This window comes from Prunus mume, linkage group LG7 (genome assembly GCF_029339155.1).
Source record: "Prunus mume cultivar Tortuosa linkage group LG7, ASM2933915v1, whole genome shotgun sequence".
NCBI classification, from domain to species: domain Eukaryota; kingdom Viridiplantae; phylum Streptophyta; class Magnoliopsida; order Rosales; family Rosaceae; genus Prunus; species Prunus mume.
In genome coordinates, this window is record NC_142704.1 from 1,634,352 (window position 1) to 1,656,863 (window position 22,512).

The 22,512-nt window shown below is 34.8% G+C and overlaps 3 protein-coding genes, 1 long non-coding RNA gene and 1 pseudogene across 4 annotated transcripts; all 5 read right to left on the bottom strand.

Moving 5' to 3' along the window:
* Positions 1-1,979: 1,979 nt before the first annotated feature.
* On the bottom strand, positions 1,980-2,718 carry LOC103337483 (protein LURP-one-related 3 pseudogene; annotated as a pseudogene).
* Positions 2,719-5,086: 2,368 nt separating this feature from the next.
* Positions 5,087-6,004, bottom strand: LOC103337482 (protein LURP-one-related 4). Its single transcript, XM_008240648.2, has 3 exons — positions 5,707-6,004; positions 5,400-5,624; positions 5,087-5,286 (listed from the first exon to the last, which is right to left on the bottom strand). The coding sequence occupies exons 1-3, from the start codon at positions 5,947-5,949 to the stop codon at positions 5,152-5,154; spliced, it is 603 nt and encodes a 200-aa protein (XP_008238870.2). The 5' UTR covers positions 5,950-6,004; the 3' UTR covers positions 5,087-5,151.
* A 2,628-nt stretch (positions 6,005-8,632) lies between these two features.
* LOC103337504 (tyrosine--tRNA ligase 1, cytoplasmic-like) lies at positions 8,633-13,556 on the bottom strand. The gene is made up of 10 exons (XM_008240670.3): positions 13,327-13,556; positions 11,169-11,316; positions 10,591-10,880; positions 10,370-10,466; positions 9,838-9,943; positions 9,641-9,723; positions 9,401-9,546; positions 9,174-9,279; positions 9,028-9,087; positions 8,633-8,888 (listed from the first exon to the last, which is right to left on the bottom strand). The coding sequence occupies exons 1-10, from the start codon at positions 13,425-13,427 to the stop codon at positions 8,868-8,870; spliced, it is 1,158 nt and encodes a 385-aa protein (XP_008238892.3). The 5' UTR covers positions 13,428-13,556; the 3' UTR covers positions 8,633-8,867.
* Positions 13,557-14,148: 592 nt separating this feature from the next.
* Positions 14,149-16,250, bottom strand: LOC148915189 (uncharacterized). The gene is made up of 3 exons (XR_016128601.1): positions 15,381-16,250; positions 15,208-15,255; positions 14,149-14,335 (listed from the first exon to the last, which is right to left on the bottom strand). It is a non-coding gene; the product is annotated as an uncharacterized LOC148915189 (long non-coding RNA).
* Positions 16,251-21,129: 4,879 nt separating this feature from the next.
* Positions 21,130-22,152, bottom strand: LOC107881561 (zinc finger BED domain-containing protein RICESLEEPER 2-like). Its single transcript, XM_089041242.1, has one exon. It carries the CDS (start codon positions 22,150-22,152, stop codon positions 21,130-21,132), a length of 1,023 nt encoding a protein of 340 aa, XP_088897368.1.
* Between the last annotated feature and the right edge of the window lie 360 nt (positions 22,153-22,512).

Genomic DNA, 22,512 nt, shown 5'->3' on the forward strand with positions numbered 1-22,512 from the left:
TGTGAGAGAGACTGCTTCATTCAAGTTAATTAGTAATTTATATAATGTTTTCAATATTAGTTTATATTCATCCAGAAATCCACGTTTTTAATGTACGCCTTTGCTTTGTGCATAGAAAATTATAAAAAATTGTAAATGTCAATTTGTAATTCAAATTAATTATGCTTTCTATGTTTTTTTATTTGTATTCAAGTTGTTATGTATCTTATCATACCATACCAAAATAAAAAAGTAGTTATCTCTAGTTCTGACTTGACCATAAATTAATAATGGAGTGTATCACGCGGTTATCTAGTAGTTGGGGCTCCCCAAGATTTTTCACATGCATTTTGTCTTGCTAGGACTGCTTTGTCTTGTAACACTAGAGTACAATGGTTTGAAGAGCCACTTCATATTATTTAGGGTTCTTTTTTATTTGGTGATTAATAAATTTCTCTTGCACCGTCAGAGTTTTTTTATAAATAAATAAAAAGTACAATAAGGAACACCAAATTTTTTCATCGACGCATCATTTAGTGACACATATATATCGATTGAATTTCTTAATCCGCTTATGTCAATGGATCATTTATACAATGTTATCTTTCGCAAACAAATTATTGGTTTGGATAAGTATGATATTAATATTGAGTGCTTATCTGTTAATTAGTTATGGTTACCAATTTGTGCATGCACTCTGCCATAAACTAACGAACAAACAAACAAAGGAACAATGTAACTATACATTGATGTTGATTCTATTCCCAAATATGTTAACTAAAGAACTTAAATTTATGACGTGGCTATTTGTCGCATTGAATCAAAAAGGAAAAGGAGATGTTTGCTACTTTGCTTCTTGTTGTATTCCCCCCTTGAACAGACTTTTTTTGGGCCGCCTCCAAATGTTGAATCACCATTCTGTTGAGGACCAAAAAGGGGCCTTTGCATTAATTTTTCTAACTAAATTTCAGTTAAAGTTGTTAGGATGGCTCACTTTTTTTTAGTTAGTTACTTTTGAAGGGTTTCTACTCCAATCATGGCTCCTATTATTCTCTCGGATCAAAACAAATGAGATACTTGGTGAATTATTTGAAATATTGGTGTTGAAGTCTGAATCTTTTCGGCCAACTAGGTCGGCTTCTTTCGTCATTCAAACCACTCGTGTGGGCTTAAAAGTCTCTTTTAGGCCCAAATCATTTTCTTTCTTCAATTGTCGTCATTTAGAAGCTCCACTCGTTTTAGGCCCATGAATGAAAATATCTAGGTCCAAACAATTAGAGCATCTTTAGAAGACTCTCTAGTATAGGTACTGTATTAACTTGTAACGCTCACTCTATATATATATATATATATATATATATATATATATATACACACTTCAAGTGGTCCGGTGAAATATGTATATTGATCTTATTGTCATTCTCTGACTCGTTCTAGGCTCTTACGAAACAAGCATCATATGAGCTATATAAATAATAGGGATATATGTAGATTAAAGCGTGAAGTCCTTGCTAGCCAGCAAAGTGTCACCCACCGAATAATGGTGTATCTCTAGCTAGTTGTGGTTGTGGTTGTGATTTTAATCATAATTTAATTATGGAGGGTATATCATGCGGTTATGATCTAGTAGTTAGGATTCAGGTGCATTGGCCCTAACCAACCAAGGTATTGGATCTACGTGGTTAAGTTAGGGATAATAATCTTGAACTTAGCAGTGGCCATGCCGGTCTAATACACAACATGATTAATGGATCTTCATTACCTCAAGTCAAATAAAAACTCCTATCAAATTCTGATTTCCATATGATGATCATTGTCTTTTAGAGATAGTTAACGCAAGCCAAGATGAGTATATAGTCTGATAATATCAAAACATGAAATACTTCCTTTTTGTACGGCCAACGAGAAGAGGAAATGAGAAATGAGAATCAATTCCTATTCCTTGATAAAGTTGTCATGTATTACTTATGGAGCACTAGAAGTACAAAATTGGCCAAAAAAAGACTCAGTTGATTTCATTCTAGATCTGCACTCTAGAAGAATATAGTATATACATGCATATATGTATCTGAGACAGCTCTAATTAAGTCATATTTGATGTCTAATTAAGCCATAAACAGTGACAAGGGCCATGATAAAGGAGTGATCAACATGAGGCTCCACCACCAAAGTGAACACATCATCTCCCAATACAACTCCTGAACTTGACTGCTTTCTCTTTGTCTCTGCTACAACTCCTCCATTGCTATCTGTTATTCTGAATTCTGATGATTTACCACTCAAACCCTCTAGCCGGTAACAGCTGCCATCAGATCTCATCGTTACTTTATAAGCAAACCCTTTCTTTCCAAGAATTGAGCTGCAACTTTTTCTCACTTGAAACAATGCCTTATTGGCACCATTATTTTTATACCCCTCCCAACTTGGAAAAAAGCACATTTTCTTCTCACACACGGTGAAGAGAAGTTTCCCACGGAGATCCATGAGATAAACTTCGTTGCTGTGCTTGTTGTCGTAGTTATCGATTCGATAAACGATCTCTCCATTTTCGTCAAACGCAGTGCATCCTTTTCCTTGCATCACAAGCGATTTCATCCATATTGTGAATGTTTCTCTCTTTGAGGTCACGTACTTGTTATTAGAACATGATGAAGTGCTCGTAGTAGAAGCATCATCAGTCTTGGATATTGAAAGAGGATGAATCTTGGCCATTTGGGAGCAAATTAGAGATGAAAGAACTTTAGTGTTTGGTCTGTGAAAGAAGATACTTGGTGTGTGATGGTGAGAGTACTTCAATCAAGTTTGTAATTTATACTCCCTCAAAATGAGAATATAATTAATGCAGTCTAATTAAATATTAGTTTCTTAATCCAAGAACTCCACGTTTAATTTGTGCAGACCATTATGTAATGAGAAGCATATGGGATATGTGCCTAGAAATTGTATATAAATTTTAATTTTTTTTTATAATCAAAATATTATAATTTTGGTTTGACAAACATTAGTTTGAAGAGCTTCTTATATATATTAATTAATGAAATTATCTTGGACATTTTTTGACTTCTTCTAGGCTCTCACGAGTATTATATGAAATATGCAATAGATTAATTTGCAAAGGGGATTTTAACATTATTCGGATGGTGATCTTGATGGCACATGGCTAGCTAACAAGGACTCGCCGTTTTCTATACATATTTTTATGTTTTGCAAATTAATTTATATAATTTATGGGTGTTGTTTGCTTGTTGTGATTTTATCTTAATTTTCTATTAATTTGAGGCCCCATAAATTATCACATTGTGTGGGGTTTGCCAACGTGGAGGCGACATAATTAATTAACATATTCCTATATATAACAGTGCAAAAAAAAATAATAATAACAAATTGGTGTGCTTAGCTGGAATAGATAAAAAAAAGAAGAGATGACCTCAGAAAAACATGGAGGGAACATGTTTGTGTTATAGCGCAAAAAATCTTAAAGAAAAATAAAAAAGGAATGGACAAATGATGAGAAGCATATGTAGCTAGAAAGATCTTTATTAGGTCTCTAAAGTAGCTAGAATATCGCGTTAAATAGATGGCAAATTTTACAATGCATTGTTGAGCTAAAGTTTAAGAGCAATAACATATGAACTCGAGATTCTGTATTCAAATTTTCTTAGTAACGCTTGTATCAATTGTTAAGCACATATATACCAATTTGCATTACGAAAGGATGGAAAGTATTAAACTTTACTGCTATGTATATGCAATATCATGTAAATGGAATATTCATAATAACTGCATATACCCTCTCTCTACATACAAATACAAATAATTTGACATACATACATCAACAAGAACATATATGTGACAAAAATAAGGAAGGTGTGGAGATTTGATTCCTAATAGTACAATTAAAACTAAAAAGATATTAAAAAATAGAAAGAAAAAAAGTATAAGGAATATCGCAAAATGATTGGCCACAATTATAGGTAAGGTATCCGTACAAAATAATGTGATAAATGAAACACCTACATGCGCCTTTTTGGTACTTCTAAGAAGCACGCCAAGTAGAAAATTGCATCTTTTCTTGGACTTGAAATTCTAAACTATATATGTATAGCTTGTCTTTATTCAATCTTTCCAGATGATGAAATGATGCTTACAAATAAATTATATGTCAAGTGAAGCTGAATCTTCATGACCACGTTCATTTTGTATTGTCCACTTGGGGCATGCATTATTATGATTATAATAGCTCAATGTATCTGAAGAATCAATTGGAATTCTCTGTTGAAAATTATTAAACGCCGGGCTCTCATTGGCCCTCTCTCTAATTCCATGGCTCTTGCATGCTCGACGATCTTGATGTATATAGAGCTAGCTATAGAATAATCTTTCTAGAATGAGTTTTTATATACGGTTGCTCGGTGCTCCCAAAAGGTAAACAAAGAAGTCGGTGGTGGCATTACGTTAAAAAAGTAGCTAATTAACACTTAAATAACAGCTTACCTAATCAATAATTCAGACTAATATATATAGCGTATTTCTTAAGGAAGTTGAGGTTTTACTTTAAAATGAATTGGCAGTATGGGGAGTAACTCAACTCCTTATAAACTCATGCTAGGTCTCTCAACAATTTTGAAAATAAATGATCAGATATATACAATGTTAGACATCCATTAATCCCGAAAACTTTGAAATATATTAGACAATCACTAACCCGAAAAGTTGATGTTGCCAAAAAATGAGTCAACAAGATATCCAACTTACATATTAGACAATGAGCCTGCTATATATTTGGCACTGTTGGCGTTTATATATGCTTAATGTTTTCTTGCCAAACTATCTTGGAATATGATGCGCTCATATTGTCAAATAGTGAATCTGAATCATTAATTAATTTAGTTCTTGTCTAAATGTGTGATTCAAGATCACAATTTGGCAGCATTTTTCAGCAGCAGTGCATGGGTTGAGAGTAAAGTACTAATCGATTGAGCAGGAGATCTTTTTTGGATGCAAATCAAAGTAGTGATTAACTAAATTATGAATATACAAAGAACCACACAATCTATGTCATTACCATAGAATTTAAAGGGAAAAACAACATAGCATTAACTCAGAAGCCTCCTCTTAATTTGCTTGCATGCTTGGAGATAACCATGCTATTATGCAAACAAGATGGACCATTTACATTTTGCGACAAAGCAATCCATACACAGCTATTATAGCCATTATAAGGGCATGCTCCATATGAGGCACCACCTCTAGAGTTAATACATCACTCCCCAGAACTACCCCAGAAGATGATACCTTCTGCTTTGCCTGCACAAACCCATAAAAGGAATTTTTTAAAAATTATTAGCAAATTAATTATAGTGATAAAATATGTATTGGTAGATCCTTATATAGCAATTAAAGAGACTAGCTAGGCTCACCTCTGCAACAATATCTCCATTAACGTCAACAATTCTAAATCTTACAGTACTCTTGCCTGCCAATCTCACTATCCAGTACTTGTCACAATCTACTGTAATTTGACAAGCTATGCTTCCCATAAACATTCTACTATATCTTGTCACTTGAAACCAAGGCTTCTCCTTCTCCACTTTAGAAGGGGCACTCAATCTATAGCCATCCCATCGTTCAAAAGCTTGTAACTTCTACAAATTCAAAAGCAATTTACAACATAAGGTACTTGGATTCGCGATTAGAAAATGCAACCGTATTTGTTCATATATTTACCTTTTTACGTATGGTATAAAGAACTTTGCCTTGGAGATCCATGAGATGAACTTCGTTGCTACACTTTTTGTCGTAGTTGTCCACTCGATAAACGACGTCACCATTGGAATTATAGATCGTGCAACCATTGGTATGGCACACAAGTGATTTCATCCAAATGGTATAAGTTTCTCTCTTTGAAGAGCCACTCATGTAGGGAGGGATAGAGAGAACTTGGGGAGCTTGAGGACACACCTTAGCCATATATTAGAGGAAAGAAATTCAAATTGGAACTTCGGTGGTAGCTAGAGATGTCTAAAAGATCTTATTTATGTTACAACTTTGAGCTAAGAAAATTGCTAGTTAATTTATGCACTTTATTATTCTAATCATTATTAAAGTTATTTATGAGTTAATTTTGTCCTTGATTTGATATGTAGGAGCACTTCTTCCATATGATTAGTCACTAATTAGGAGAGAGAGAGAGAGAGAGAGAGAGAGAGAGTACTAGTCCAAGATCAATGGGTCAACCAGCTTGTTAGATGCGACTAATTTAATTAAAAACGTTTAAGTCATGCAAGAACTAACAGAAAAGCTTTTCAAGTTTACTTCTGAAATTTATTTATGGAGTTGTAATCGTTTGAGAAGATGAAGTATAAGGAAGCACGATGGCCAATTTGAAGTACTTGATCATGAACTCATTAAACTATTGGGAGATGTCGGGATGTTGAAGTCATGACTCATGACTCATGCTAAGTACATAGAGATATGCATGCACTGCTTTTGCCTCGTTTATGATTATTTGGTTAGACATATAGCTATGGGCTCAATAACCTAATCGCTTGAATTATTCTATATTAGTCTGATCAATAATTTAATGGCGGACAACCACTCTCTTTTGGGCTTCTCATTTGATTTACAAGAGTCTGAGCACATGCTTTTGGTTTCCATATATAATTCTTTTCGTTTACTATTGCTACGTAATTTTAAATAATATCTTCCGAATTCGAAGCGAAGGAACTTTTATATATGGACACAATAGGTGACACTTAGACCACCGGCCATACCGGCCATATTCAATTATACAATATTTTTCTTATACAAGCGATATTAGAATAAAAAGAATAAACACATGACCTCATATGCAAAGTGAATATTAATCACGTGTATTACAAACCTCTTGCACAATTCTTTATTTTTTTCCCTTAGAAATAACAAGCTCTATATAATTTTCACTGGCCGTCAAAGGAGGTGAGCTTACATGTTTATTAATGCTATATTCTTGAACGTTTACGTAACTAACTCATAAATTGACTTTAATTACATATTGGGTTACGTTTTGGGTCACAAATATAGGATGATAGAATTTAGACTGTTCATCAATTTGATGGGATTGGAATAAGGACTAACCTAACTCAAAACGAAAATGCCATTTTCCACCATAGCATTGCCGCAGCCGCATAGCTAGGTTTGGGGTCTATTGTGCTCTATAAATTGGTGACTAGCCATATATGGACAAAAGTCTACAAAAATAACGCTAAGAACAGTTTAAAAGTACATATCACTTGTTGAGAGATAAGGGCACATACATGGATTCCAAATTCACTTCAGCTGGAAATTCAGTGATATATGTCAAAAATTTGAATTCTTATTTGGTAGCATACATTGAAAACTAACCCCTTGCTTTAAAGAGTTCGTACCAAAACTGGTCTCCAAAAAGCTTAGTTGGTTGCAAACAACTTGTATTCTTACAATTACCAAACATATTTAGTTCACTCCAATATCTTAGATAAACATATTTATATTCTTCAAGTGTTGTTTTTACCATAGAGAACCTGCATTAAAAGTTAATTCACTCTAATATTCCAACCATCATTATATATTTTATATTCTTGTAACATTGCAAACCGATCAGCTATTATTTGAACATATGAAAACACGACTTGTATGATCCGTTTGTTCATATGAATTATGTGTTTTCGACACAACCACTTTATTGTGATTTTGTTTTTCACAAGGAGTTTTCCACTTTCATTATTGATGTGTGGTGAATGAGTGGCTATTTTGGTTTGGACTTTTTGGGAAGTGGGGTTGGGTTGGGTTGGAAAATGAAAAATAAAATAAAATAACAGAGGGATTGAGAAAATCTCACTTCTATTCAATTTTCTAAAAATTTGTATAGCATTGTTCATTTAGATTTCTTAATTTATTTGGTTCGATGTAAAGAGTCCATAATTAATGATATGATTTGACGCGTACTGATTAGAATATGCCTAACATATTTGGTTTAACAGTGATAATGTTTGTGCTTTGGGTGATAGTGTGTATGTGCCTGGCCCTGGAGTGGTATGTGGTATAGCAGATTCAAGTGTTTGTGCTTGAAGTGCTAGTACTGTGTGTGCGCGGAAGAAAAAGAAGAAACACGCTTGCGTTATAACTAAGCATCTTCAACGCCGTTAAGGATAGGGTTTAATGAGTTTTGGAAAATTAAAAATAAAATAATATATGACTTAAATGGTTGATTATGTCTCTTGTATTAAGTCGTAAGATTGTTTGAGTGACTTAGATTTAACAAAATACGAGTAAATGCACGGGCCTAAATGCATAGGCTCGAAATCCGGTTTAGAGAACTATCAACTAAGGGGTGGGCTGGGCTACAAGCTGCGAAAGAGTAGATTTAGCCCAAAAATCAGAACCCAAGTCAGCTAATGTATCCATAATTTTCACTTCCAATACCCAGGTGAGATTTACCCAAGGCATACAAAAAATTTCCTGCCTGTGAGAATTTTCTTGCCAAGGGATTTCCAGTGGGTTCCAATTAAAGGCAAAGGCCAAAAAAGGTGTGTTTGAAAATAGATTATGCAGATTAACTTTAAGTAGATTCAGTAAATTACCAAGATTAGCTACATAATTCAAATTATATGAAACAGCACATATAAGAACATGATGGAAGCACAACAATTTCACGTATATAGAAATCCCTCAGGGGGTTTGTTCATATGAGAGAGATCGAATCGAAAAACAACCAAGGATATCAACTGTTTCTGCCAAAAAAAAAAAAAAAGTGTTCTTACAATATCATTAGACAGACCATCACAAAATCCAAAAATAGTCTTCTCATCCACCAATTAGTATAGAGCAGAAGGGCAAATATGAGAGAATCCGAGGCTCCATTGCATTCATCACCTGGTGACTCTATACTTCTACAAAACCAAAGAACAGCTTGGTTGAGTTTTCCTCCATCTAATAAATTGATACCTTAAGGAAACTTTGAACTAATACTTCTGAGATATATGTAATGAAGAAAACAAATTTTTATCTAAAGGCAAAACCAGAAAATACCTTGACACTTTGCAATAGCTGTTTGGCAGTTTCATCATTCTTGAAGTGTGCGCGTACAGGCTGCGTTCGGGAAAAACAAAGTTAAGCCTACCACCAGTATTTTGTTCAAAATGAAAAGAACATGGCATATAAAGAATTAAGCCTACCTCCAGTATTTTGTTCAATGCTTTTGATAAAGCTGATTTGAGGTCAGCTGGATGCAGCTCACCACTTTCATAATCAGCAGCCAATTCTTCAAAGCTTTTGAAGGTCCTGTATTGGGGGGAAGCAAAAGGAACAATTACAACCAATACGAGGTTCAATTAGGTTAACCAAGCATAAGATTTTTAAATAAATTATATTTACCAGTATAAATCTAAAGTCTATCACTTACTTATTTCCCCCATTCTTTTCAGAGCGCTCTACAATGAACTCATTGAACCAAGGTAGAATGAGATATTTCACGTATTCCATACATGGATTCCCTTCAACAACATTTGGAGGGCAGTAAGCTTTCTTTATCTTCAAATTCACTTCAGCCTGAGATTCAGTGATATATATCAAAATATTGAATAAATATTTGGCAGCATACATTGAAAATAAAAGCTAAAGCCCCTGGCTTAAAACAGCCCACCTCTTCATCTTCCATGAATACGGAGGACGATACATCACTTTTAGACATCTTCTCCTGCCCTTGCTGCAAACCAGGTAACATGTCTGCAAATCATCATTAAGAAAAACAAACAAATGCTATGTAAGTACTCTCATTTTAAAGCATAAAACAATAGAGCATTGCAACAGCAAAAATACTAATAGGAATTAGAATGTTACGGTGTGACAAGATAATAGGCTTGTCCTTCTTTTTGATTTCATCACAATACTCTCTTGCAAGAACATTCACTTTACGCTGATCCATTCCCATCTGGCAGATGTCAGCCTATTAAAAAAAACATTTCACACGTCACCAATGACATATTTGTCGAAATCGAACATTTTTTCTCTCTTCTGTTGGTGGAAAATAAAACATGTATCAAATTATCAATTTGATTAACAATGTTCGAAAGATAAGAGCTAAGACTGGGAAAAAAAAGATTGAACAAAGGGCAGATCAGCTAGCAAAATGTCAAAATCCATGATCACACAAGAGCACAAACAGCAGATTTATAGCAAGAAAATTTATTGAACTCTACAAGTATGCTCATTAAAGTTTTAAACATCCACTATTTAATTTGAGTATTGAACTCTGCAGCACAAACACCTGAAAGGTATATGATGTTCTTCATTCTTCTCCATATAGCAAAAATCTAGCAGTTTTCTATCTTATAAGCATTAATAAAATATCCAAAAGTAAAACAGCGAGCACCTGAAGGAAGAATATATCTGCACATTGCATACATGGGTAGAGAATTTGGGCTGCAGTTAAATCTTCTTCCACATTTCGACCCATAGCCGGACAACACCTGGATATATAGAAGGAAAAAAAAATACTTTATTCCATATTCAACACACACACACACACACATATATATATATATATATATATATATATTATAGGCACAATAAGCATCGTAATAGGCTAGCTACCTAGTTATCCTTTGAACTGTATACTTTTGAGCTATGTCCATCACACGAAGCCAGTACTCCTCTGGTCTCGCATTTATCTCCTTTGAAGACCACAAAAACTCAACTTTACCATTGTCCAAATTCATCCCAGAAGCCCTCCATATCTCTATCATGTAGCGCCCAACAGTCTCTATCTTTTTCAAATCACCCCCCATCTTATTGTTTAGCATTGCAAACCAATCTGCAATCCATATTTTCACTCTGCAGCCAGCAGAGGTCATCTTGTTCACATTTATCGTCTTCATAACTCCCTAGACAACAACACATTTGAACCTCACAAAATTAACAATGATATAATGAAAACATGCGGCCCCTTAAATGTCTTACTACAATTACTCTTTCAAAACGCAAGAAAGTCCATTGCAATCCAAATAACCAATACACTAGAAGAACACACTGCATAATCTCAATTTGAGTACCTTCTCTCCACAAAATGTATCAAGTCTTGTTCAAAATCAACTATTGAAATTTACAGATATAATCAACATCAATTATGTCTTATGAATTTTATGACTGCTAAAGAAAATTTGAAAAAACACCTGAGCAATATGCATTCGGCCGGAGGGTTCAAACCCATCATAGGCGATGGGTTCAGGCTTATGAGCCAGCAAATTCCGAAGCTCGTCCTCCTGAATACATTCCTCTGCCAAGCTCCTCAACATCTGGTACTTCTCCTCCAAACTCATTCTTCACCAAAATCACACCAAGAAGGTTGAATTAAGTTCATATCAAAGGAAAAATTTAGAAACATCTGGGCCAATCTAGTAATGTTTTCAGAAAATGAATTTGCATTTTCAAAATTTGAGAAGAGTTTTTATCAAAAATAGCCAAAATTTAACCTCCAAATTCATAAATATCAGTTTTTAAAAATACTTTCAAATATAATCAAAAACTCACTTAAATTGACCCAAATGCCCTCTAAATTATAACTCAATTACACCTAAAAGCTAAAACCCAAAATTACAGGAGCACAAAAACAAGATTGGCTTCATCAACTTAATCATGCCTATGAATCCTATTATAAAGATGACAATGTAATTACCAAAAAGAAGAAGAAAAGTAACAGCCGATGTTTCCATAAATCCAAGCAATAAAAATCATCTATGCGACTATGGCTTGATTCGTGGGTTTGAGAGTTTTTTACAATAAAAAAAGTTAAAGTCAATTTCTTGACATAATAATTTTTAATTGAGAAAAAAAGTTGAACTTTCTCGCAAAATTTGTATAATAAATATTGCTAGTCTGCATATGATATGGGGGTTAAACTTTCTTGCACACCATCATATGTGCTGCTGCCTTCCCTCAGCACAAGAGATCTAGAAAAATTGCAAGGCCCTCGCTGTTCATAGACTATCTTCCCACAACACAAACTTGCCTATATTAACTTTGCTTTCCATTAAGGGTGATTGGCGAGGGGCAGTGTCCTTGTGTTTGAGGGTAGGCTGGGTGGAGAGTGAGGCTTGTGCTCAGTAGCTTATGGCTTGGAAGAGCATGCTTTTTGGTTAGGTTTTAATTTAGAGGGCATTTGGGTCAATTTAAGTGAGTTTTTGGCTATATTTGAAAGTATTTTAAAAAACTGACATTTATGAATTTGAAGGTTAAATTTTGACTATTTTTGATAAAAACTCATTTGAGAATATGTATGATAACTTCATCGAAAAACAGCTTTTGAAAACAAAACAATAAAAACGTATCTGATATGGATACAGGAAAAAAAGAAAAGAAAAAGAAAAAGAATGATTAATATAAATTGGCAAATAATATTGGAAAACAATTATTAACTAAATTCAGCATTAGTGTATTCACTCCTTCATAAAATAAAATAATTTTTTTTTAAGCCTATTGATAAATTGACAATATTATTTTACATAAATGATCGATTTAAATTAAGGATTGTGGGTTATATTTTCATTATCTTTTTACATGTTCACTGATATTTGAATGAGGGACCACTTTCCTTTGAAATTTTAAAAAAACAAAATAAGTAAATCAGTTTAAAGCACTGTAGAGACTTCAGGATGTCCAAGGATTCCCATTTGATACAAATTGGTTCATCCATCAACAGAGCAGTTCTCAAATCCATGCTTATTGACGCATATAGATGAAACTATAGGATATGAAGCACAGACACAAATACGAATACCGCTATACGATTATGACACGATACGGAGATACGACACGACACGAGAATACGAGGAATACAGTAAATCTTCAAAAACTATGATGGATACGATTATTATAAATATATATATCTTTAAACAAATTTTTAATTAAAAAATTGAAAATTATAAATATAGTATAGCATTTTGGGCTTTCTTTTCTGATTTTTTATATTTTTTTAGGCCTGTATAGTTTTTTTCACTCTTACATATCATTACCCAAAACTCATTTTAATACTATTGCTTAAGACCCAAACCCATAAACAGAACTATGTTAAAAATTAAAAATTATATTAAAATTCCTGTAGTCGACATCTTCTTCCTCGCGCGCCGATCTCTCTCTCTCCCTCTTCACACGCAGAGCCCAGGGGCTCAACAGCCCCTCAACGGCAAACTTTGCCCGGAGGAACGTATCCGAAAAGTCAGATACACGTTTCCAAACTCAAGGCACAAATCTGAATATGTTTTCTGAAATTGATTTTGCGTGTTTTTCTAAACGGCCCCTAAGAAAATGATAAGAAAAGCAAGAGAAGCTTACTGGATAGTTGGGTTTGATGAACTGGATTGTGGAGGCTCAGAGATTGAAAGAGATAGGACTCCGTCGACTGCTGGGGCTTGCTCTGGAGTTTCAGTCGCCATAGGAGAGGTTAAGTGTGAAGCTTTCCCAAAAGCTTTGTAGGGTTTTCCGTGTGCCGTTGTTACGTGGTAGCTTGTTTGGAAGTCACGGCAATCGGGCTTCTATAGAGTCCAATTTCCTGTTACTAAACTTCCTATGCCCACCCTGTTGCTCTCCTATTTTTATGACACGTAGCTTATCACTTGACACTACCCTATTTGCAGATCAATCGAAACGGGCCCCCTTCCATGTCTTTAATTAGATCTTCTAATTCTAATTTGTCACATAAAGTGGTATGAAAATATGGGATATAAATGTGGTAAGTATAACATTACTCATCTCCTAAGTCTAATTGGAGAATCATACTATTCTTTCACCGAATAAATCTCCTAATTTTGAGAATAAACACTTTAAAGTAGTGGGTGTACTGTATAGCAGTTTTTATTGATTATAGAGCACAGATGTGTTACTTTGTGGCAGACATTTAGAGCACGAACGCCAAGCATTTGTGCTTTTATTTTGACAAGTGACTGAATTGCTAGATAAAGTGATTCGATATATGCGAGCTAAGCATACAGTTTCAAAATATAAACTAAAAAAAATATTAACACAATTTGAAAACTGTACTCAATGCCAATTGTTTAAATAAATAAAAAAATTACACACTGAAATTTCATTTCCACTTAATATAGTATGGTATTTCAGACCTTTTCAAAATATATAAATTATATTATTTAATGTATATATTAAATAACAAACTGAAATTTCATTTCCATTTAATATAGTGATTAGATACAATAATTGGGAAAAAAAAAAAAACCTCGGTACTTAAAACTGAACATATCTAACATCAATGAATTAGAAGCTCCAAATAAAACACCCTTTATGAGCCTATGTCTGCCTTTGTGAGCCTCCTTAATCACATTATTATCTGCCAAATAAGAGCATCGGCATTAGAGAGAGGAGAGAGAGAATCTACCACAATAGATAACCAGTTCAAGAGAGAGGGATAATCCTCCTTCAATATTTCAGCAATACTATCAAGTTCCAACAAAACTAATGGCTACATACTTCGTGGTCTACATTGGATTCAATGTAAATGACAGTACCATTTCTTGGCCTCTTGAAGTAGATGACAGTAGCATTTGGGTGATCAAATTATATTAAAAGCGGGAACTAAACCAAATCTAACTACACAATTTATACTTCTCTATTATCAAATTCTCAGAACTTTAACTCTTGGCTTTCGAATTCTACATGGATATTTGTAATCTTAAATGTTTCTTGACAGTTGATGTCAATCTTAAACCTTCCGCCAGTTGGAGACCCACTCACTAACATAACAAGCTGAAAAAACTAAGGCCATGGTAATGAATTTTAAGTACCTAATGATGAAAAGAAGAAAGGTAATGCCTTATCACTACAAATCTGGAAACATCTAATTCCTCCATGTTCATTAAAATGTTACAAACTAGTAACCGAGGCTGCTAATTATATGCCGCGCATCTACCCTGTACCTACATGATTCTTGCAGCAAGAACTGCATTGCAGATCTAAAACAGAAGTCAAATATTTCCCTCGTAAGAACATGGGTGACAAAAATGTAATTAATTACATATCATAAGGAAAAAGAAACATTTAAGATAAAAATCCTATCTTCAAACACGCAGACATTAAAGCAGAGAAAAGTTATCATTCATATCATCTCATCAGATCCTAACCTAGTAGGACCAAACAAAACTAAAGCTTGAGGCAAGATGAAACAAGCAACACACAGAGATTGAGACACAGAAATATTTATACCTTCAATTTTGCCTATTAATCGAAATCCACAGAGACTATGCACAACTGCTGCAAAATTAAGAAAAATTTGCTTTAATTTCAACAGAATACAAATATTTTGAAACCCTAATAATCTACTAAATTGGGGAACATGAAAACAACTGAGAATTCAAACCAAATACATACAAATTTACCTTAGAATGAACCAGAGTCCTCCACAGTTTGCAAGGATTCGCTCCAAAAAACAAAGAAATTGGATGACGTTTGGATAGGTTTGGAGAGGGAGAACGAGTCTCTGGACTCTAAGAGACTTACAGAGGTGACTAAGAGTGAGAGAAAGCCAGCGCGATAGAGACGAGTCGAGAGAGAGAGAGAGAGAGAGAGAGAGAGACTCTGAGAGGGTTAGGTTACTGAGAGGCGATCTGGGTTAGGTCGACTCCACAGAGAGAGAGAGAGAGAGGATGAGGTTGACAGACAGAGAAAATGAGATCGAGAGAAGAGATGATACCAGATGAGAGAGTGAGATCGATAAAGCGACGCCGACGCTGTCGGCGACTAAGGTCGGGAGAGACGAATCGATAGAGAGAGGAGCTGAGGTCGGACACGAAAGTTGTCTATTTGTGCATTACTGAAGCACAATTATTTCCTTCTTCTGTTCAAGTTGGACACAAAACAATTGTGTCTTCTCTACATATGACACAAATACTACAAGACACAAACTCATAATATAATAGGCACACCAATCTTTTCCTCAAGGAAATGTAAACCCTTTTAGTACCAACAACTAATCAATCTATCAATCCATTTCATATACACCTAGTCTAGCAGTGGAGAAAGAACCAGAACAACCTAAACTTACAGCACAAGAGAGAAGAAACATGATGAAGTTGAGCCTGAGAAAAGTGTGGAGGATGGAAGAGTAAAAGATGAAGGATCTTTAATTGGTAAGGTTGAGGAGCCCACATTCCTAGAAGAAGGGAGAACGGATAAAGACGACAAGCCATATTAAGAAGCAAGGGACACTGTATAATTGAAGGCTCGCCGGTGCTAGAATGGAGCATGAGTTAACTCCTTCAAACAGACGTTAGTCGAAGAGTCCTATCCCATAACAAACCAAATGAAAGGGGGCACCAATGGGCACACCAATATCCATATCGATCCAAACCTGCAGCGGGGAGGACTGTTTACCAAGTCATGTTCCTGATTTGTAACAAACGATGAATTGGGGGCACGTCTACTATATTCCTATCCAATTTTCAGCGTCGTTCAATTCTGCCTGCGAACATATCGTTGCTTAGATAGATGCGATGTGACTGTGTAGATCCAAAGAGACCCCAGGCAAACCGCCGCCAGAGCAACCTCATTGTCATTTGTCCAATAACGGGCACTAATATTACACATCGTCTAAGCCACCGAGCAGATAAGAAAATCTTCTTATCTTACATTCATGATTTCCCATGCATTGTCAACGTATTTACTATATCTTCTTTACATTATTATATATGCTCACTACAACGCTATGCTGTATTATGCGGAAATACATTAGCTTTACTGGGACGAGCGCCTGCCCCATGCTCAGATTCATTCCCATAAGAATTTGATTTCATATGCCTTCTATATTTGCTTTGGGGTAAGGCTTGTATGCTTAAGAAAAATATGCTTGGAGGCACGGGTACGAGGTCAGTCGTTCTTTCATCGTGGGACCATCCTATATCTATTGCTTTGTAGACAGTAACTTAGCTGGGGGCAACGGGCTGAAACTCAAGTGGGATAGCCCAAACATTTAGCAATACATTTTTTGGGCAACGCAGATGTATTTCAGTTTGGATTTATTTTTGCCTTTTTTATTTCCTGTTTTCTAGCTTTTTAATTAAATTGTGCAATTCTTATGTAGTTCTAGCAAATGTTAATGACTTTGCCTGAAACCTCAAGTGAAAGATTGTAGTGTTTTCTTTGATTGTCTACACTTGCTAAGATATTTACTGTATTATTTCTTCTAAACGCTGCACATATATATTGCAATTGAACATATCCCACCAATTCTGATGCAGCAGCGCTTGATAATCTTATTGAGTATCTGCAAAACTAGTTCTTATTGATGCAGACCCAAAAGGAAGGAAAATCATTTCAATCCTGAGGCCCGTTTGGTTCATGAAAAAGGAGACTTGGGAATGAGAAATCAATTATTTTTCCATGGGAATGTAGAGGGAAAGTGAAGTCATCCTCCCAACTTTAGTTTTGTTTTCCCTCCTCATGGAAAAGTTTGGGAAAATGAGTCAATATTAAATAAACATTTTTCATGACTATTTTGTCCCCATTAACAATTTAGAATTACAATATATCATTAAATGCATTCTTATTTATTTGATTTAATATGAGTATAATTGAAAATTTATACAAAGTTTGTTTTCCATTTCTACTCAAAACAAACATGGGAAATGAAATAAAGTGATATCTCTCGGTTATTTTCTCAACATTACCAAACGTGGGAAAGGAATCTTCTATTTCTCATCCCTTGAGAAATGACATGGGAAATGATTTCCCATCAAATTCGTTCCTTGAACCTATTAGATATATGCCTTAAAAGCCAATATAAAATTGATAATTATAAGGAAACAATATATAATAATCAAATGGGCAAGAACGTTGCTTTAGATACATAACGTACACAAAGTAACAAGTCCATGGATTAAGATATAAATGGAAAGTGGTCTAAAGAAGTTAGATGCACGAGACCTTTCCATACATATAAATATCGCATCCTGAAATGTTCCTAGTCATAGGATCACCAATTGGACAATGGTGACCTGCAAAAACTAGTATACATTATGTCTGCTCAATTAGGAGGATGACTAGTCTCAAGTCATTTGTGGAGAGACACTAAGACAGATGTGTAGGTGCTTTATAGAAGATGGAGTCCATTGAACGCGATCAACTCTAGAATTCTTGTATGGAAGTCTTACTCACAAGTGTCAAACAAAGAATTCTAAGTTGTGATAATGCAAATTAACATCACACTTGTCTTGTGTATATGTTGTTTCTATTTGATAGCACTATATGGTCTTATCAAAATGAAGTGACTTAAAGGTGTTCCTCATGATTCTCAAGATGTAAGCAGAGACAAGTGAATGTACAACAATGAATCTATGCTCTTAGTAAGAAGAGAGAATACTCCAAAGATATAATTCGTGAATCTTTGGCCAAAATATTGGATGGAAATTGAAACAAGAACGTTTGCAATTTCGTCAAATTGAATCATATAATCTAGAGATGTCATATTAGGAATTTTGACACAAGTTTACCATATCCCGAGAATATGACATAGAGTATTGAATTAGATAAGGATCGAATTGCATTGTAATCACAAACTATATGGAGGGATACAATTCACATTTAATTCAGAGTGAATCATTCATACCCACTGCCTCGCTAATTAGAACCTATAAGATTGCACACCGAAAAGGAATCGATTGGGAAATTATGAAGATAATGAATAATTTTGTGACTTGGTCAAAGTCAATGTGAAAGTCAAAGGTCAAATGGTTGACCCGACACTTGACATGGTCAACTAAGGATGATTGGGACCAACACTTCGTTAAACAAGCGAGTGATTGAATTAGTCAAGTCACTAAAGTAATTAAATTGATTAGATTAATTAATTATTCAATTAAAGTTATGAAATTTTAATTAAAGGTCTTATATGACTTGAAAATTCAAAAGGGATTTGACCATATGGACTTAGGCACATATGTGACACATCATAGGATTAATGTGTTGGACCAAAATAGCAAACGATGACACACAAAGGGGGGGTGCGGCTACACTAAGGTTTGGGGGCATTTTTGTCACTCTTGTGACATTTTACCTTATAAGTGTGTAGCTATGGAATCCTATCATCCTATGGTTTTCAAGTTGAAAAAATTGGAAGAGAGAAAACATCAAGCTCTCTCTTCCTAACCCCTTGAGTCTATCACATCAAGTTAGGGTGCTAGCCACCACTCTTCACTTGCTCTCTACTCATTCTCTCATCCCATTCAATCATTGGTGAAGAGCTTTGGGAGGTGCATTTGTACCTATTTGGAGAGCTACAAGGTGGAGAATCAACATCAAAGGGAAAGCCAACAACAAAGGGACCACTCCCTCTACTTGAATATCATTCTTGGTTTCAAGATTCGCTCCAAGGGTATGAACATATTATCTTTCTCTCAAATAGGATTTAGAGAGTCTTTGGTGAACACTTTCATAGACTTATAAAGATTTGGACCAAATGAGACTTGCATGAATCCCTAGTTTATTTAATGCTTCCGCTCTTACTTTGATTTCATATTAAATATGGCATGCTAGGTGATTTATACTTTTAAAGTTTGGTTGTAGAGTTTTTAAAAATCTCTACACAACACCATTCCCACAATATTCCCTTTAGAACTGAATGGGCCCTAAATGATTGAACGAAGCAGCCACTACTATAACTGATGCTAGCCATTCACTCAACTTCTCTCAAAGCAAGATAAGAAATCATCGAAACCCATCCACTTTGACTTTCACATAATACTAAACTGCCAACAAGTTTACATATTTCTAATGGTCATTAACATACATGTCATATTATTTCACTTATGTGCATGCCAATTAGATGTCTATATCAGGTGCAATTTAACATGATTCGGAACTTTTACATTTATTAAAAGATGCTCAAAGAGTATGCTTCTGGTCAATTAACTTGGCTTTTGTCTCAATAAAATTATATTAAATTGAATGCTACTAATTGCTACAGTAACAAGTAAAACAATTTTTCCACATGCCTAGTGCAAGTAACTTGGTTGGTCTCAAAGTCGAGATATGCTTTACTCTGATCACGTTTCTTTTCAAAAGACTTCTATATGATATTAGCTATGTGAACAACAACTTCTGTCAAAAATTTCCCAATGCAATGGTTTACTCTCTCTGCTACGTATATTATTGCTTAAGTCTATCATGGAAGTTATGTCCTAATAATTCTTGGTTATCTTTTCAATATAGTTAGCTTCTACAGGTATGAACTAGCTCAACTATTATATTTCTTGAAATTCTTAATTAATGTAATATTTTTCTACACTAATGCATTGATAATCATATATTCATGAAGTGTTTAAGCACCTAATTTGAGTCATGCAAGAATTCGTTGTTCATTTTGTGGAAGATATTTTTTTTGGTTAATCCCAAGTTCAATTTCCAATTTGCATGAAAACTGACTAGAAATCTAAGAAATTTATATTCTATGCTTCAATCATTCAAATGCTCTTTAGTCACCACTAGGGGTCGGCACGGTTTGATTTGAACCGATTTTTGGGAAAAAATGGAACCTGATCCGAGAGTGCAGACTGGTTCATAATATCTACATAAAAAAATATAAACTCATTAAAACATTAGTCAAACATACATATTATATAATACATTAATAAATCACATAAAATTACAAAGACATACCTAATTCAATCAATTCATAGAACTCCATCTCTTGAATTGTTGTCTCATATTGTAAAGAGGATATGTCATCTGACCTTAACCAATTTTGAGAGCAAATTAAGGCCTCCACAATCTTAGGAGTCAAAGAAGCACGAAATGAATTAACTACCCAACCATTGTTGATACCGGGATGGCAAGCACATCCTTTACAATAAGTGTCAACCCCGGATACTTAACCCCATTCAATTTCCACCACTTCAAAACATCAAAATCGTCAACCACATCTTCAATAGGGTCGGTGATGTACCTATCAATCTCATGCTCCAATACCACAACATCATTTGCTCGAGTCTCTTTTCTCCAATTTTCAGTCATTTGCCTTCGTTTCTTTCCCCTTCGGCTTAGGCTACTACTTGTATTCATTGTAGTAGTATCACTATAACAATAACTACTACTTTGAGTAAGTGGTGGTGGTGGTGGTGGCATGGCATACTCTTCCTAAAGCTTCTTTAAAATCTCTTTGATCTCATTCTTCTTCTTAACCGCATCTTCCGGATTTTCAAATCGGCTTTTCAAGATAAACTCCAAGTTCCCCAATTTGTATCGAGGGTCAAGAACAAGAGCAACCATTAAAATTTGGTTCAATTTATCAAGGTCACCCCAATACTTTTTAAACTTCATCTTCATGCTAAGTGCCATGTCCTTCAAAACCTTTGAGGTTTGGGTTTCACTTAATATTTCCTCCTTTTCTATCAACAAATCCTCAATTTCTTCTTCCATTGCAATCAAGTCGTGAAATGTGGTATGGGAAGCGGGATGCAAAGTGACACTCATCTTCAATGTAGCATCATAAAATACCTTTAAAATTTTCACAAAAGTACGAGCATTGTTCAAATCCTTATTAGTTGGTGGCCCTTCCCTCTTTCTAGGGTAATGAGACATAACCACCCTATCTTCGAGATCCGGTTCATCTTCACCAAACCAAGAAATATATGGGTCTTCATCATCTTCTCCCATTCTCCAAAAGACTTTTTCAAACTTTAAGGCGGCTTCCAACATCATATATGTGGAATTCCACCTTGTTGGCACATCCAACACCACAAGCCCTTTGCATTCAATTTGCTCTTTCTTAACACAACTCTTAAAGTCCTCTAACCTTTTGGGAGAAGATCTTACATACTTCACCGCATTTCTTATACACAATATGCTTTTTTCCAACTTTTTTAACCCATCACGAACTATCAAATACACAATATAAGAACAACACCTAATGTGCATATACTTTCCCTCTAATAGAAGACTACCATTTCCCCAATGACCAATTTTCGACTTTAAGTAATCTATGGCCTTTGTTTTTGAAGAAGCATTGTCGGCCGTGATGGTTAATATCTTCTTTATATCCCAATCAAGCAAACATGACTCGAGGAGTTTACCAATTGAGTTCCCCTTATGATTGGAAATGACACAAAAGTTCAAGATTCTTTTGTGCAAGTTCCAATCACCATCTATGAAGTGTGTCATGATGACATGTAATTGATGTTTTGGATACTTATCCAAGTGTCCGTTGTGAGACATACTCTATGTGGTGCTAATTCTTCTTTCAATTTTTGTTTCATGGCATCATACATTACCATGAAATGCCTCACAAGTGTCCTACGAGATGGCACTTGGAAATGGGGTTCAAAGAATTACAAAACCGCCTAAACCTTTTTCCTTCAACCACTAAAAGGCATCTCATCCATTACTACCATGCATTGTAGATGTAAGAACCTCATATTCTTGGTCAAAAGACAAGAGCTTTTGCCGTTTATCTTTAGGAACCCTCCTGAATATTTCTTACATAGGTTTTCAATATGCTTCCTCAAATTTGAGGTCTCATTT

Bases quoted from the DNA above. Each gene is read 5' to 3' on its own strand.
- LOC103337482 (XM_008240648.2), bottom strand. From the start codon at position 5,949: ATGGCTAAGGTGTGTCCTCAAGCTCCCCAAGTTCTCTCTATCCCTCCC. The intron at 5,625-5,706 runs GTAAATATATGA...TTGAATTTGTAG, and splicing joins TTTATACCATACGTAAAAAG to AAGTTACAAGCTTTTGAACG. The intron at 5,287-5,399 runs GTGAGCCTAGCT...GGGTTTGTGCAG, and splicing joins ATGGAGATATTGTTGCAGAG to GCAAAGCAGAAGGTATCATC.
- LOC103337504 (XM_008240670.3), bottom strand. From the start codon at position 13,427: ATGGCGACTGAAACTCCAGAGCAAGCCCCAGCAGTCGACGGAGTCCTA. The intron at 9,547-9,640 runs GTGGGCTGTTTT...ACTGAATCTCAG, and splicing joins TATTCATGGAAGATGAAGAG to GCTGAAGTGAATTTGAAGAT. The intron at 9,280-9,400 runs GTAAGTGATAGA...CCCCCAATACAG, and splicing joins GAAAAGAATGGGGGAAATAA to GACCTTCAAAAGCTTTGAAG.
- LOC107881561 (XM_089041242.1), bottom strand. From the start codon at position 22,152: ATGACACACTTCATAGATGGTGATTGGAACTTGCACAAAAGAATCTTG.